The sequence below is a fragment of the Ctenopharyngodon idella genome, chromosome 5, assembly GCF_019924925.1.
Source record: "Ctenopharyngodon idella isolate HZGC_01 chromosome 5, HZGC01, whole genome shotgun sequence".
NCBI classification, from domain to species: Eukaryota; Metazoa; Chordata; class Actinopteri; order Cypriniformes; family Xenocyprididae; genus Ctenopharyngodon; species Ctenopharyngodon idella.
In genome coordinates this window covers 25,579,672-25,597,618 of record NC_067224.1, presented here as the reverse complement: position 1 = coordinate 25,597,618, position 17,947 = coordinate 25,579,672, and the positions used below count along the sequence as shown (strand labels likewise).

At 37.0% G+C, this 17,947-nt stretch overlaps 2 protein-coding genes across 4 annotated transcripts in view; both read right to left on the bottom strand.

Moving 5' to 3' along the window:
- The window catches only part of LOC127512158 (transcriptional regulator ATRX-like), a 27,593-nt gene extending 18,563 nt beyond the window's left edge, over positions 1 to 9,030 (bottom strand). For all 3 annotated transcript variants that reach the window (XM_051892807.1, XM_051892808.1, XM_051892809.1), the window contains exons 1-9: positions 8,810 to 9,030; positions 8,275 to 8,393; positions 8,110 to 8,165; positions 6,795 to 6,844; positions 6,588 to 6,709; positions 6,330 to 6,449; positions 1,670 to 1,779; positions 1,411 to 1,478; positions 281 to 785 (exon numbers count right to left, since the gene is read on the bottom strand). In XM_051892807.1, coding sequence (XP_051748767.1) covers positions 281 to 785; positions 1,411 to 1,478; positions 1,670 to 1,779; positions 6,330 to 6,449; positions 6,588 to 6,709; positions 6,795 to 6,844; positions 8,110 to 8,165; positions 8,275 to 8,393; positions 8,810 to 8,829 — 1,170 coding nt within the window. In that variant the 5' untranslated portion in view covers positions 8,830 to 9,030. The remainder of the gene's footprint in view (positions 1 to 280; positions 786 to 1,410; positions 1,479 to 1,669; positions 1,780 to 6,329; positions 6,450 to 6,587; positions 6,710 to 6,794; positions 6,845 to 8,109; positions 8,166 to 8,274; positions 8,394 to 8,809) is intronic.
- cnga2b (cyclic nucleotide gated channel subunit alpha 2b) lies at positions 8,816 to 17,947 on the bottom strand. The gene is made up of 7 exons (XM_051892810.1): positions 17,776 to 17,947; positions 15,844 to 15,945; positions 13,689 to 13,799; positions 13,434 to 13,607; positions 13,203 to 13,310; positions 12,820 to 12,926; positions 8,816 to 11,653 (listed from the first exon to the last, which is right to left on the bottom strand). The coding sequence occupies exons 2-7, from the start codon at positions 15,942 to 15,944 to the stop codon at positions 10,233 to 10,235; spliced, it is 2,022 nt and encodes a 673-aa protein (XP_051748770.1). The 5' UTR covers position 15,945; positions 17,776 to 17,947; the 3' UTR covers positions 8,816 to 10,232.

Here is a 17,947-nt window from a genome sequence, read left to right as displayed (position 1 = left end):
TAAATTGTAGTTTCACAATATAGTTTTTACTGTATCTTTGATCAAATGTTATGCATCATACTTTAATATTAAGATGCCCAAATTCATCTTTTTACTAGCATTTGAAATGACTGATTTTAGTTCTTAGAGTTTTATTTTTAATTTATAAAAAAAAAAAAAAATGTATAGAATTTTAAAATCAGAGATGCATTGCTATAAGTCTTAACTTGGAAATAATAACTACCAGCTTATCTGTGCATCCCTAATCAAACTTAACTTCTAACTTAACTTCTCCTCTTACCTGTAACGCGCTGTTAGCTGCTTGCAGATCATCCAGTACAGCACGGAACATCCGTAGCTGCCCAATTCTCTCTTGCTTCTCTTCTTGGTTTCCATGCTCCTCTCTTTCTCTATGAACGACTGCCTTGAAGGAATGACTCAAAGATGTAGTAACATCTACAAACCGCTGCATTCGCTGGTAAAGGCCTGCAGAGGGCACCGGTCCACCTCCTGCCCCCATCAGATATGACGCACCACGACCACCCTTGTTAGCTTTCCCCCGGACCGAGTTTGGCTCAGTACGGGAGACTCGTTTTTGAGCCTGCTCTAAGCTCTCTAGAACAGAGTCGCAGGCCAACACCAGCTCCACCAGTGGCTCAGGACTGCACACATAACAGTACCACTTCCTCTCCTCCTCCAGGATGGTGGACAGCTCCTTCCTCCCCAGGTTACGCAGGACACATTTCTTACAAAAGGCATTACTGCAGTAATCACAGCCAATCAGACTGCCTCCCTCTGCACACCACCTAAATGAACAGGGGACCAGAGCGCTTATTTTACAAATAAGTGAATACATCAACTGCAAACCCTAACTATTAACTGTGAGATGATTTCAGCTGCTCTGACTTTCACCATTATGTACCTATGATATGCTCAGTGACTCTTAGGCTGCCTTCCGCACAAGTGAATTATTATTAACTTATATTATATTATTATTAACTTCAGAAATGTCTGGGTCATTTCACCCAAAAAAAATAAAATGCAAAAAGGAAAATCCTGTTTTAAGACATTTTAATGCCATTTTAATGATTATTCTATTTGTAAAGAATATTTGTTTAAAAAAACAGGTCCTAAAACAGGCCTCATTTTCTTAAATCCTGAAGACAAAATGAACCATTCTGTAAATGAAGGTATAGGAGATATTCAAAAATTTGATCACATATGATCGTAATCTACTATATAAAATTCTTTCTAGAAATAGTGACAAAAAAAGCTCACTTTCTGACAAAATACATCCAATGTATGTCATAAACACTCACTCCATTGAAATACATACACACCCTGAGCTTACAAAAAGGAAAAAAAAAAAAAAAAAAACAGGAAAACTCACTCAATACTAGATTTCCATCCATCCATCACTCACTCACGTACCTGCATTGCTCATCCATCCCCTCTGAATCTTTGCTGATGTCATCACTCATATAATACTTAAAACAACTCTACAAGAAAGCAAACAGATTCTCAGAATACTCCATGGAAGGATTCACTAGTCGTCAAATACAAATTACTGTAAAAAATTATGCAGATATGAGAAAGTAGTGTCTATTTTAAGACTCTCCTGTTTGGTTACATATACTTTACATCTACATACACAAACACACATTAATCGCAGAGACTCACATATACATACCTTGCAGATGAGAACTTTAAGCATAGGGTGCCTGTAGACTGAGTCACGCTGGAAATGATTCACCTGCTGACCGCAAGCTGTGCAGTTTACCCTCTCCATCTCATATCCTCCTAACACACACAAACACAAATCAGAAGAGTTTACTCTCATACCCTGACACACGCAGCTAAAAGTGTTATTTCATATACTTCAGCGGCAACATGGTTACACACAGTTGTAAATGGAAAGCAACAGAATTGTCTGAATTCTCCACTGTGAGGAAAAATTTTCTGTGTAAGACTAAGAATGGGTGGCAATCTATCTTTCAAGGTTAGCTGATTAACCGTTCCTGGCACAAACACTGAATTCTTTGTTTCATGTGTGCTACAAAACAGTGTTTTGAGATTGGGTGCTTGAGAACATCTCTGATAAGATTTGAGTTGGTTGAAAATTTGAATGTAATAAAGGGACATTATTAATTAATATTAATTTCATTAATTAGTCATTTTATTTAATGGCAAGAATATATCACAAAATACATCACACAAACACATACACTAACTAATATATATATATATATATATATATATATATATATATACACATACATATACAGTGCTCAGCGTAAATGAGTACACCCCCTTTGAAAAGTAACATTTTAAACAATATCTCAATGAACACAAAAACAATTTCCAAAATGTTGACAAGAGTTTAATATAACATCTGTTTAACTTATAACATGAAAGTAAGGTTAATAATAACTTCGAGAACAATTTTCAGTTTTACTCAAATCAGGGTGATGCAAAAATGAGTACACCCCACTGAAAGTCTCTGAAGAAAAGCTAAGTTTTAGACTACAAATGTCTAATTATACAAGAATTCAACCAAAGGTGAGTCTAACTATTCATTACACAGGTGTCCAGCAGACAGTTGACTATAAAAGGGTGTTAAAACCCCTTCCCATTTCATGCTGTCAGCAATGGCACCACATAGAAGAGAAATGTCACAAGACCTGAGAAAGAAAATAATTTCTTTACACCAGAAAGGTGAAGGCTAGAAGAAGATCAGCAAAGCTTTACTTATCAGTCAGAATACTGTAGCAAAAGTGGTACAAAAATTTTAAAAAGATGGAACAGCAACCATCTCACAGAGACGTCCGGGTCGTCCACGGAAGTTAACACCTCGACAGGAGCGTCTTCTGATGAGAAGGGTTGAAGAAAATCGGCATGCAAGTTCACTGCAGTTATCTAAAGAAGTAGAAAGCCAAACTGGGGTGACTATTTCCCGTGACACAATACGCCGTACCCTGCAGAAGAATGGCATGCATGGGTGCCGTCCATGAAAGAAGCCTCTCCTAAAGCCCAGGCACAAAAAAGCCCACCTAGAGTTTGCCAGGGCCCATGCAGACGAAGATGAAGACTACTGGGACTCTATACTCTGGAGTGATGAGACCAAGATAAATGTTTTTGGAACTGATGGCTTCAAAACTGTATGGCGTCGCAACGGTGAGGAATACAAAGAAAAATGCATGGTGCCTACAGTGAAACATGGTGGTGGCAGTGTCCTTATGTGGGGCTGCATGAGTACTGCTGGTGTCAGGGAGCTGCATTTCATTGATGGCATCATGAATTCACAGATGTACTGCTCTATGCTGAAAGAGAAGATGCTACCATCACTCCGTGCCCTTGGTCGTCGTGCACTTTTCCAACATGACAATGATCCTAAACACACATCTAAGGCCACTGTTGGATTTCTGAAGAAGAACAAGGTGAAAGTGATTCAGTGGCTCCTGATCTGAACCCAATCGAACACCTGTGGGGAATTCCGAAGAGACAAGTTGAGCATCACTCTCAGTCCTCTCTAAAAGAGGACATTCTTGAAGAGTGGAAAAAAGACAGATGTTGCAAAATGTCACCAACTTGTTCATTCCATGCCTAGAAGACTCGGTGCTGTCATTAAAAATCATGGAGGCCATACAAAGTACTAGATGTAGTAGTTTTTGTTGTGGGGTGTACTCATTTTTGCATCACCCTAATTTGAGCAAAACTGAAAAATGTGTAATCTAAGTTATATTATTAACCTTACTTTCATGTTATAAGTTAAGTTTAATATAACATCTGTTTAAGTCAAAATCTGTCAAGTTCCCGTATCTACGTTATCGTCTTTGACCGACAGCATGTTGAAGCCACTCAGGTCGCCATTTTCTCCCTCTTATTGGAAAGCGATGACGTTGTCAAGACACCCGGTAGTGTGGGAAAATGCATGTACTCCCTGGACCTCTGCTTTTCATATATTAATCAGTCTGCGCAGAGCCACTCCAAGTCAAACACACCTATTGACTTAATTCCTGAATGAATCAGCTGTTTGAACCAATCAAATAAATGAATGACTTATTCATTTAGTTTCTTATTTAGAGTATCATTTTATTAAAAACCTATTTCATTTTGGGCAATGTCTATTTGATGCTTTTCTAATTTAACACAATAATGACTTTAACCCCTGGTTTCACAGACAAGGCTTAAGCTAGTCCCAGACTAAAAGGCATGTTTGAGCTGTTTTAAATGAAAGCAACTTGTACTGACATATCTTAAAATATGCCAGCGCCATTGTTTTGTCTCAAGATGCACATCAGTAATGTTTTTTTCTAGTGAACATTTATAAAAGCTACTTAAATACCCTAATTGAACTAAGGCCTAATCCTGGATTAGGCTAAGCCTTGTCTGTGAAACCGGACCTAAATTATCTTTTTTGCAATTAATTAGCTATTAATTTGCTAATTAAACTAATCAGTTGGATTTATTAACAGGCACATTATGTAATTAGATTTCAAATTTTAATCCCTTGACAGTCCTAATAAAAATGACATGGCTTGACAATAAGGCCTGCCCGATGGCCCAGGGCCAGTGTGAAAGACACTCAGGACAGTTGACAGAACTCAATACGCTACTGGCACACATCCCAAGCACTTGCACAGAAAGCCGTGCGAACACTTTCATTCTTTTTCACGACTTTTTGCTCTTGAATGAACAAATTCACAAATTATGTAGAAATGCCTGTCTTTCCTAGTAAATGTAGAAGGTTATAAAGTAATGTTGAGAAAAAACAGTTGTGTAATAATGCATGTGTAATAGTATTGGATCAGTGCATGAGGTCTTAAAGTGACAGCAGCCTAATATTCCTGCTGCTGTGTTTTTAATGTTAATTAAACAAAAAAAACAAAAAAAAACAACAACAAAAAAAAAATCACCTACTGCTCCTAACAGAATCATTTTATAATAAGGATTAATCTATATTTAATTTATACAGTTTAGACTATGCTGTATTATTTTATATTGATTATTTTATTCAATTTCTGAACCTGAATAATACTACTGTTAGACCAACCTGAAAAACACAGTTGTTTTCTTCATTTGTTACTTTGTTCTATTGTATTTTGTTTGTGCTATTGCCTGTAATTTGATTATTTTTCTTATTTATTACTGATTTGTCTTTAATAAAAGTTGAAATTTATATTTGTTAAGCTAGCAGTTATTGCTGTGGTATCAAAATTGGAAATGAGAATTGTGAAATTTCATCTGTATCTAAAATTTTAGTGTCATAACCTTATTTATTACAATACAATGTTACATGGGTCAAAAACAACAACTGGGCCAGTAAAAAAATCCTTAGAGTTAACATAAAATATATAAATCAGTGCTTATCTTTGTTATTAAAAATAAGACCTAAGATGCAAATGACAAACTAAAGGACAAATACAATAAACCAAAAATACAAATAACATAAGTGCTTTAGGTACAGTAGGTCTATTAAAAAGTAGCATTCATGTAAGAAACACTACAGAAATTGAGTCTTCAGTGTATGAATTAAATACATTAAACACATTTAACTCTTATTAAAGCTACTTACTTTATTCACTAAAGAGCAGTGATTTATTTTCTCTGTCTTTTGTTGTTTGATTAACATTAAGGACACAGGAAGAAGCAGGTATATTACGCTGCTGTGCAGGGATCTAATGTATGGACACATCCGAATTCTTCCATTTACGTTCCAATTAACACACAATGCACTGCGTTTATGTGAATTTTCACCAAGATGGGCATTGTGTTATTCCATTTGTATCACTGAAGTGCAATAAGCCATGAAAGAGAACTGTCAAGCAAGTCATGTAACAAAAGTTCAGAAACTTTATGCAAATGAGCAGCACATTTTGCGAGCGACAACCGATAAGAGCGAAGACTGTCATTGGGGGTCACGTCACCATCTTGAGTGGAGGCAAGACAGGACAGAGTTCTGGAGCGATTTCACTGTTTTATATGATTTGACGGTAGCCACATACATGAATATAATAAAATGCTGCATGGAAAAGAAACAGACTCAGAGAGTTTGAGTCATATGTTGATAGTTCATGTTGTTAATTATATGACGCATTGTAAATTCTAAAGATATGGACAGATATACAGTCAACCAATAACAGAGCGACAGCACTAGGAACGCCCACAAGCATCTTTACAGTACAGAGACTAGCGACATACAGTGTCAAAGTCGCTGGCGGTGTGAACAGGGCTTTGATGTACCGCAAACATACATGATAGTGCAAAATCTCTATACACACTTTATACCGTTGCCACAAAATATATCGCCCAGTCCTATCTAAAAGATTATTATTATGCCTATCTGTTACCTCTGCGTCTGTCACCACCATCTCTGTGCTGCTTGTAAACACGTCTACTGCGGAATTCTGGACCACGAAAATCATCACGAGCTTCATTGGAGACTGGCTCTGGCAGCACAAACACTGTTCCTGTATCAGATAATAATGGGTTTCAAAGACAACTTGTAATATCCTATTGTACTCAATAACAGAAACCATAACATAAAATGCATCACACGGGCATGATCATCTGAATCAACCAACTGAATATGAGAATGGGAGTGGCACCTTTGGGTAGGAAATTAGTGTCATGGTCGCTGGAGTGGACAGACATCACATCCTCTGCTCCACTCTCAGATGAAGCGTCCGACTCATTCATCCCGCTGCGTTTGGTGACAACAGTCGGTTTCCTGTAAGAGTAAAAGGTTTACAAATTAGTTCACCTAGTCAGAGCACAAAGAGTCTCCAGATGCAGCTCATCCTTAACTGACAAACCTTCTTGAACGAGCCGACGACAACATTCCCACTTCGGAGGGTCCACTGGACTGGAAAGAAAAAAAGAGACAAAACATTTTAAACACTCTAGAATTTTTAAGTACTCAATTTAAAACTCAATTTCAGCCATATAATTAAATTACAATGGGAGTTCTTGTTATTATATATGCTAGGGGTTTTCAAAGTGTGGGGCGCAAGAGCATGTCAGGGGAAGCACAGAGTAGGGCTGGGTGATATGACGATATCCATCGATAGAGATTTATCTTTATGTAAATATATCAGTGCAGCACAGGACTGCTTAAGCACTACAGAGCAGAAAAAGAAACATGGATGAACAAGAAAGAGCGGGACGCGCTTGATTATGAGTTATTAAAAAGGTCTTAACGTGACAGCAGCCTCATATAAGCCTGTTAATGTTAACCAAACAAAAGGGAAAAAAAACAATTCACTGCTCTTGAATGAATAGCTTTCATAGCTTTATTAAGAATCTGCGTATATGTAATTAATTCATACAGTGCAGTTCATACTATGCAGTTTAATTGGGGGGGGGGGCATCGTGTATGTTGTGTTAGAAGGGAGGCCCACTGTCTTTGACTTTGAAAACCCGATTTATGCAATAAAGGGCCTAAAACCCAGAAACAAGTTAGCATTCGTAAACTTCTGGTTCCATCATCCCAAAGTCAATGGGTGTTTGGTTAAATGCCTCAAAAAAGGTATGTGGTTAATACAAGCTCAAGATATTTTCTTTGTTCTACTACATACATCACTAATAACCCACTTGTGATTTCTTTAAGTTTTTACACGTCTTGGGTGGTTGCTAACCAGTGGCTAAATGAGACTAGAGACTGCCTGGGACATTAAACATCTTCATGGCAAACAGGAATTTCATCTACTCACTACTAGTCCACTTTTACAGCATCATTGTGTTTATACTCATGCTCTTGCAAACTATTCCAAATCAAACTTTCCAACTTGAAGATTTTAAATAAAGATTGAAAAAGATGTCAGAGGCTTAATGGTGGTGACGTTTAAGTCATGCGACTGTAGTGAAGTTTGTTTATAGCCTAATAGACTATAAGTCCTATAAGCTTCAGAATTCATAAAAGTTGTGTTCATCTGTGAAGATTAACTTGATAAGCAAAAGATGTAAGAATAATAAACATTTGTTGTTTACAGAGCTCATTTTCTGCAATAATCTAAAAGCCATTTTAAAAAATCCTACTGGATTTTTGTTGAGGGAATCAGAGTGATGCAAACTTCAGGGTTGGATTACAAAAACACATCAACCCTGCAGCACTCTAGAAACAGTCTCTACCTCCTCTGCGGTCTGGGCATGAGCTTGCTGCTCCAGGTATTCTTTGGCCGTAGTTCCTGTCAACAAGACATAACAGAAATGTAACTATCACTATTAACGCGTTTATTTTTGGTTCTGGTTCAGTTGTGACTGTAATGATTAATTTATCTTCCCTACTGTACTCACCATTCCAGTGTCCAGGTAAAGTAGGTTCATTTTTGTCCTCCGTAGCGGCCGCCAGGTACTCATGGAGCTTCCCAATCAGTTCACCTAACTTACTTCCTCCACCAGCCACCGGCCTGGGTCTGCAAAGACAAGACACAGCTCATCTCCATGACAACTGCATCCACATATAATCCCTTATGATACGTTAAAAGCATTGAATAGCCCTTTTAAAAAACCCACAAAACCAAACCACACAACCACAGAGAATCTCTATAAAGAGAAGCATATCTCAGGCTTCAGTCTGACAGGAATACGTAATATGTAAGTCTCAAATAGAGTTTATAAATATTTCTCAGTGGAGCAACGACTCTTTGTTCGGCTGGTACTGATAGACCAAAACTGCAAAGTCAAAACATTACTTTATATAAATGAGATTAAAAAGCAGGGAATTAATTCAAACAGCAACTGGGTTTAAATGATTTATTGTCGAGGAATATTAATAAACACCAACGTTTGTACGTTAGTAGTAGAAAAGAAATAAAACTGGGCGCCTTACTTGAGGACTTCAGCAGACATCGCTTCCTCACGCGCGGTGCTTCCAACACACCGCCGAGCTTTTAGCACAACCAACAGCAGCGACTCGTTCCACAGTTATCGGCATAAAACTCTTATTTGGCCAAAAGCTAAAACTAACCAAACGCCGATTTCACCCGCCATCTTCCCAGTGGAACTTGCGCCATGCAGCCTAAAATGGCGCACCGGAAACGGCGTTGTGACCGTGACTGGCGTCATGTGATGGCGTCATTACTTCATAGGATTTCGTCATAACCACACGTAAGAGACGACTAATGCTGGGCAATGTCAGATTTATTTGAGCACGGAAATGAGCGAGTTGCAAACAGGATACATTCTGATCACAGTAATACAGAATATACATTTCGTTATTTTTCTGTATATTAGATGCGAAAAGCGAATTAAGGTATTATGAACCCAACATGTTACAAGTACAGTTTATCAACACACATTTTGAATTAGCAGCATTTGTCCTGGGTATGGACCTTTTCACAGTGGACACCATATTACATTTTTCACAAATGAAAACGAGGCTGGGGAGGGGGGTGTACGGTGCAATTTTTATTAATAAAAATAAGTCTCTATATAACTAGAAACATTTCGATGGAGACAATAAATGATTATGACAATTTAAAAAATCAGTAGGTTTGTTCAGTAGGATGTAATGTTATGTACATGGGTGAACTTCTTTCCACAAAAAATAATAAAAGCCTAATAATTGTAAAAATTCTAGTGGAAAATAAAAACTCTGGAAAATGTTTTGTTGTGAAATAAGTCAATAATTATTATTTATATACTATTATAGTATTTATTCATATTTTGAATTAGCTTTTAGTTTTATATTTAATTTTAATTTTGTTAAGTGCATTTATTTTTATTCATTTTTGTTTTTGAAAAATATTTCTATTTATCTTTAATTTATTTACATTTCTGTTTAAGTTTTTCATTTTAGTACATATTTTTAGTACATATTTTATTTTAATTAGTTGCCAATGCAACATTTCTAATTTTCATTTGTTTTTAAATTTAGTTTTTTAATCTAATATTTATATTATATATTCTATATGAACACATGGTTTGGAGAATGGATGGATAGATTAATTTATATTTTATTTTATTTCAGCTTTTTTTTTTTTCCAAACTTAGTTAATAACAACACTGATGATATACTGAAGGACATCTATCTCTCACAGCTTCAGTTTCATTTAGGGAAAATTAAATATGCTGTTTTGCCTGAAAAAAATTCCATCAAAGACAGTACTTGAAAAACCAAGTCTAAAAGCTGGAGGCTGTTGGAACGTGTTTGAAAAAGCAAATGTCTGTAATTGTGAATTTATGTACAACTAGAAATATAATCCTGCATGTGATACAGAGACACACAATCTTAATGGTGCGGATGCGCATATCTATGCAGTTGAATTAGCTCGTGGTGTGTTAGCATTACTCTCAAAGTCCATCTCTTGATCTGAAACAAGCCCAAGGCCCGTATGACACAGTTGTCTCTCAAGCGCTGTGATTCTTTGCTTCAGTCTGCTTTGAGTCGCTGTGAACTCCCCGAGCAACCGTGCGAAACGTGCTTGTAGAACATCCAGTGAGCCTTCAAGACGTTCAACCTTCTCGTCTGTATCCATGACAAGCAAACCTCCCTGTGCAGCACTTTCATCCAGAAGCCCCTGCTTCCTCAGAATCTCCCTTCCACGCTCTTCCAGAACCTTCTGAGCATCTGGGTATTCGGTTACGGCCTCCATTAGGTCATCCTTTGAAAGGCAGAAGAGGTCAGAGTAGCCGATGCTGCGAATGTTAGCCGTCCGACGGTTTCCCATTTTACTACCTTGAATGTTAAGAATGCTAATCTCGCCAAAACATCCTCCAGCTGTTAGCAATGCAAACTGTGTCACTCCATCATCAGCAACAACTGCTAATTTTCCCTCTTTAATGATATACATCTCTTTTCCAATGTCTCCTTTTCGGCAGATGTAGTCGCCAGGACTGTACACTTGAGGGCGCAGTTTTAAAACCAGTTCTACTAACAGCCCGGCCTCACAGTCTTGAAAGATGCGAACTTTCTTCAGAGTAGACAAATGAACATTGATGGCAATTTCTGCACGTAGCTTGTCAGGAAGATTCTTTAAAACTTCCTGCTCATCCACCGCTTTCTGATTTGTCCACAGGTAGTCGAACCACTTGATGACACGTGTCTCAAGATGGCGACTGACTTTGCGGAAATGCATGTAATGTTTAATAGCATCAATCCGTGCCTGAAACTCTGCCCGTGTGGCGTTCATATTGGAAATCATGGAACCCACATTACCTACGATGGTGGCAAAAATTAGCACACCGACAAGAAAATCAAACACTACGAACACAAATTCTTCGTCCCGTACAGGTGGTGGCATCTCTCCGATGGTGGTCAGTGTCAGTGTGGACCAGTAGAAGCAGTATACGTAACTCCGTCTCAGAGCTCCTTCCTCTGTAGATGAGATGTTGGGATAAACCCACTGATCTGACCCAAAACCTAGCGACTTAGAGATGGCATAGAAGATGCAGGCATTCCAGTGGATAATAACCAGAATGTAGAGCACCAAGTTCCAGATGCGGAAGATGTTTGGGTAATTGGTTCTTGTCTCAGTCCGATTAAAGAACTCAAACATACGAGGGAAGCGCAGAAGGCGGTTGAAGCGGAGCTGTGGTGTGTTGATGCCCAAGATGATGTATGCCAGGTCCGTGGGGAGGATGGAGATAACGTCCATTTTGAACTGAAATGTATGAATGTAGCTGTCTCTGAGTTTCGCTAGGTCCTTCACCAGAAGTCCTTGCTCCAGGTAACCTGGGAGAGCATAGAAAATGCTTTATAATTCATTCACTAAGAATACAAAAATCTGTACATTGTTCTGCTTCCAAGATGTTAAATAACCCATTGTGTTTTTGTGTTAGAGTAAAGAATTGAGAATATGTTCAATAAATTGTCTGTGTCATGTCCTTCTCATCCTGAACAATGCAAGTGAACAAAAAACAAAATGAAATGAAGGATTAGTTCACTTTCAATTGAAAATTACCCCAAGCTTTACTCACCCTCAAGCCATCCTAGGTGTACATGACTTTCTTCTTTCTGATGAACACAATCTGAGATATATTTATAAATATCCTGATGCATCCGAGCTTTATAATGGCAGTGAGCGATACCAACATGTATGAGCTGAAGAAAGTGCATCCATCCAAATCCATCCATCATAAACATACTCCACACGGCTCTGGGGGGTTAATAAAGTCCTTCTGAAGCAAAGTGATGCGTTTGTGTCAAAAAAATATCCATATTTAACAAGTTATTAAGTAAAATGTCTAGCCTCCACCTTCCGTATTCAACTTACGAAGAAAGAATTGGCTTGAGGGTGAGTAAACTTGGGGTAATTTTCATTTGAAAGTGAACTAATCCTTTAAAGTCATGATAAAACTGAAGTGGCGACAGATCAATCTTCCATATTGTGTTGTACGTCTGAGTGAAATGGAAACAAATAAATGTAGGGTGAGAACATGGTTCTATCCATCAGTTTTTGAGAAAGGGATGGGGCTTTAAGCAGACAAAATGATTGGAGAAATCTGGCATACATCACCAGAGAGAAGTCTGTCGTTTCACAAGAAATTATGAGGTCAAAAGTTTAAAAAAAGAAAAAAAAAAGAAAGAAACATGCATGAATGAAACGTTTACAATAAGATCAGTAACATGCAATTAGAAAATAGATGAATTTTAATTTCATGGCGACTTTAAATGAACATGAACTAGCCCAGCAATATGCAAAATTTTTAACATGTTTTTGCCTGAATAGAAAAACTGACAACTTCATGAATGCATAGATAATAAAAGATTTTGTGATAATAATATAAAACATGCTTTCCTATGTAATGTTTCTGTAATGTGTAAAGGCACTTATTGGAATAATTAACTTTAATATGTGGTATAAGTCAGGAATTTTGAGTATATGTGTGTGTCTATACCTGTCCTTAGCCGCATACATGAATCCAGTATGTAGACAAAGTCACACATATAGTCAAACACCAGCCAGACAATAGGATTCTCAGTCTGAAGCTGATCAAAACATGCTCTATAGACAAAAACAGAAAGAGAAAAAACATGAAAACCATAAATATTAAGATTACTGGCAGACGCGAACATCTGTACAGTTAGTCAAGCAGTTTTCTCAAAGGGCTGTTTTGTTTGTGGAAGAGTGACAGGCATAACGAAAGAGCCTTACACCATTGTAACAATTAGTTACGCCAGAAACAAACTGCCAACACAGGGGACTGTGTTTATCAGGCGCACATTAACAAAGGATAATGAAGAATTTGTAAAAGGAGAAAGACTAGGTGAAAAGTCATACCTGGCAACAAGCAGTACCCAGTTATAGAGCACAGCAGCGGCGATGAAGAAGAGCCAGTAGTAGTAAATATCATCAGATGGAGAAACTATAAATGTCTCCCATTGTTTCCTGTGGAAAATTATCAGATATCTATCCTCTCTGTATGCAGATTGTTTTATTTTTTTTCATGCCCATTTGTCATTCCATGTTTGAAAGAAAAATAAATAAGATGTGTCACATCTGTAACATTACTTTGTATTTCCCTTAGTATTTCCATTGGCATCTGGTTGGTTGTTGCTAATTCGACTGGGTGGGGCTCGTACTTCGGGTCCCCGGAATCTCTCTAGGAAGGAATCGGGTCTCTCCTCTTCCTCTATGAGACTCCTGTGTGCCCAGTCTCTCAGAATCACTACCAGACTCACCAACCTGGCAACGCAAAAGAGAAAGCATTTATTCAGACTTGCACATGTGAGAATGTATGTGTGCATATTTGTATAGATCCTGAACCTGGACAGAGCTCCTCTTCCTCTAAAGGAGTTTCTTGATGGCGCATCCTGGGGCTCTAGAGCAGCTACTCGCTGCAGTTCAGACGAGGTATCATCACACGCAGACTGAGACCTGAGAGAGAAACATATGAGCAGGAAATGTGAAGAGTTGAAATCACACACATTATCATGGTTTTATACCATCATGGTTAAAGGGTTAGTTCACCCAAAAATGAAAATTCTGTCATTACTCACCCTCATGCCGTTCCACACCCATAAGACCTTCGTTAATCTTTGGAACGCAAATTGAGATATTTTTGTTGAAATCCGATTGCTCCGTGAGGTCTACATAGGGAGCAATGACATTTCCTCTCTCAAGATCCATAAAGGTACTAAAAACATATTTAAATCAGTTCATGTGAGTACAGTGGTTCAATATTAATATTATAAAGCGACGAGAATATTTTTGGTCCGCCAAAAAAAAACAAAATAACGACTTATATAGTGATGGCCGATTTCAAAACACTGCTTCAGGAAGCTTTGGAGCATAATGAATCAGCGTGTCAAATCAGCGGTTCGGAGCGCCAAAGTTACGTGATTTCAGCAGTTTGGCGGTTTGACACGCGATCCGAATCATGATTCAATACACTGATTCACGTAACTTTGGCGCTCCGAACCGCTGATTCGACACGCTGATTCATTATGCTCCGAAGCTTCCTGAAGCAGTGTTTTGAAATCGGCCTCACTAAATAAGTCGTTATTTTGTTTTGGCGCACCAAAAATATTCTCGTCGCTTTATAATATTAATATTGAACCACTGTTCTCACATAAACTGATTTAAATATGTTTTTAGTACATTAATGGATCTTGAGAGAGGAAATGTCATTGCTGGCTATGGAGGCCTCACTGAGCCATTGGATTTCAACAAAAATATCTTAATTTGTGTTCCGAAGATTAACGAAGGTCTTACGGGTGTGGAACGGCATCAGGGTGAGTAATAAATTACATTATTTTCATTTTTGGGTGAACTAACCCTTTAACTCCAGTTGAATTCTGTTGTTCTTAAAGTAGTAAATTATTGCAAAATTACTCTACCTTTCAAAGGTTTGGGTCAGAAAGATTTTTTGGTAACAATTTATTTTACAGTGTCATTGTTACACGTGTTAAATGTAGTTACTGTAGTAATAACTAGAAATGATGCATAATTACATGCAATTAACCCTAAACCAAACCCTCATCCTAACCCTAAACCTTTAGTAAGTACATGCAGTTAATTATTATTACTCAGAACTTAAATGTATAATTACACTGTAATACTGACACCTTAAAATAAAGTGAAACCTTTTTTTTTTTTTTTTTGAAAGAAATTAATACTTTTAGTCATCAAGGATGTTTTAAATTCATCAAAAGTGACACCAAAGAATTATTTTTTTGTTTGTTTTCTCTCTCTCAAATAAATGCTGTTATTGAGCTTTCTATTCATCAAAGAATCCTGAAAAAATGTATCATGGTTAGCAAATAAACTGTTTTCAACAGTGATAATAATAAGAAATGTTTCTTGAGCACCAAATCAGCATATTAGAATGATTTTTGAAGGATCATGTGACACTGAAGACTGGAGTAATGATGCTGAACATTCAAGGTACTGCAGGACTACTTTTAGGGGGATTAACTTTTTATGTGTTATGTGAGCATGGTTTTTCTCCAATAAATTAACATAAAGCTAACAAAGTTAGCATGTGGCTTTACATGGTCGTAGCAAGATTGGATTATACTGTCTTTACGTAATTCTATCCAACAGGTGTTCTACATATGCAAACGAGAGTCATGATTAGCCTACTTTCGTAACAGTTTGACGATTTCATAATTCAAACTTTTATTTGCATTAGGCCTACTGTACTTTCAGCCCTGTACAAAGTACAAACAGTTTTATTTAGTTACAGATAGGTGTCAATTCAGAGGTAAATGACAGCATGCTGTAGATAGAATATCGATAAAGCGAAAAATAAAAACTATTTTTACAACATTAAATAAGATTGTTTCGTCCTTTTATGACACTTCCCGTCTGAGGACCACAAGGTAGATCCCCAAATTGGTTTTACTATCATTGTAAGGACATTTGGTCCTTGAATAGATGAAAAACAGACCACGCACAAACACAGTATCACACTTCTGACCTGCTGAGCACACTCTCTGCTCGGTCCTGCTCATCCTCTTGAGTTTGCACAGAGAGACGATGAGAGCAGGGAGATCCCTCAGCAGCCGACCGGCCCGTCATACTGTACACACAAACACGATTACTGAGCTATATAAATGAGGACATACCATAGAAAATAGTTTGTAATTATATATTAAATAATATACAGTAACCTATATTAAGCTGTGAAAACGTTATTTCTGAATGCTCTCAGAACGTTCAAAACGTCCAGTTTTTTTAAAACGTTTTTTTTTTTCTTGGTTACAATATGTGAATGTTAATCAAAACGTTAAGGGAACGTTTTCTTTATTTTATCATTTTGCAAGTAGGCCTATTATGGGGAAGTTACTTTTTTGTTCTTTAAGCTATCTCAAAAAAATGTCCAACTAAAATGTTTTTAAAAAAAAAAAAAAAAAACTTTCCATTAATGATGTATAAACAACATTTTTGTGCTAATGGTTTGATAATGTTATTAAAGATAACTTTGAACAAACATTCTATTAGCGTTACTGGAAGAACATTTTGAGAGAACCTTGCCAGAATGTTAGCCAAAGTTCTGAGAATGTTCCCTGTTAGATGGGATATTAACTATATGCTAATCCTTAAACAAAAAACTGCATCTAAAAAAATTAATAAAAACAATATTTATTACTTTTTTAATATAATTATTTTAATGAATGTTCCAAAAAGGGAGATTTTTTTTTTAGTATTAGCAATTTTTTCATGTCAATTTTGGACAATTTTTCCCCAAACATCCTCACTGCATGTGCCTTTACATTCCATTGATGCTAGGCAGTTTTCAGTACAACTTGGCCCTTCAAACTTCTTAGGAGCGCATGTTAGAGATATTGTGGATGAAGTGCAGAGGGACAGCAGGTCAGGGGAGTTACCAGCAAACACTTCTCGCCTGGGAGTGTGGTCACTATGACAATCACCTCAGATTACCGTAAGATATAGATGGAACAGGGAGAGATTTAATAACTACTGCCCAAGAACCAAACTGAAGGATGATCTCGGGGTTAATAAGAAAACGGCTTTAGGGACTGATGGATGGATGGTTTAACAGACATATGGATGGTGCCGTGTCTAGATGAATGTTAACAATGTTTTTGGTAATTGGCTCATCATTAAAGACACATAGAACACAGAGTGACACACAACTGTCTTCCCAGAGGACAAACACACAGAGCTAATGTCTCATGAGAAATCATGGTTGCTAACAACCATTCTTCTGACACACACACACACACACACACACACACACACATTGGGGTTTCATGTTTTATGGGGATATTCCATCGACATAAAGATTTTATATACTGTACAAACATTGTATATTCTATCCATTACCCCTACACCTAAAAACCTCACTTGTATGATTTTTAAGCTGTTTTCTTCATGGGGACCATAAAAACAAAAAATGTCCTGACAAGGATTTCGAATGTCTTTGTGGGTTTACCTGAACCACACACACACACACACACACACACACACACACACACACACAAAATGCTGGAGTTATGTAATCTTCTAATCTTCTCCCTGTAACTGAAACACTTTTAAAGTAGGCTTTAAAAGAGTTTAACAGTTGTTCTTTAAATATACACAACTTCACAAATTAAATATTTGTTTCAAAAGTATTCAAAAAACTGTAGTGTCAGTGAAGCTGAATAGAAGAAAAAAAAAAACTAAGAATAGCAAAATATTATAGAAAATTAATATTATGATACAACATATTATAAATACAATAACAAATATTTAATAATATCATAAATCATTCAAAATAATATTAAAGAAACCAACAGTTATACCTCATAGTCATGAAATCTGTATATAATAGATTATGTGACTTATAAACATGTGAGAGACAAAAATGTATGTATGAACCTGTGAGACAAATTCCCTGACTCACCTTCAGCTGCTCCTCTTTAGGATCCCAAAAAATTCTGGAACGTTGGTCCATATTACATCCTTATGCTCAACAAGAAATACACAAAGTGTGTTTCTGATCTTCATGCTAGTCTAGAAACATACAGTTCTCTTTCTGTGCTTTGTGTAAATGGAATAATACCAGTCAGTCCATC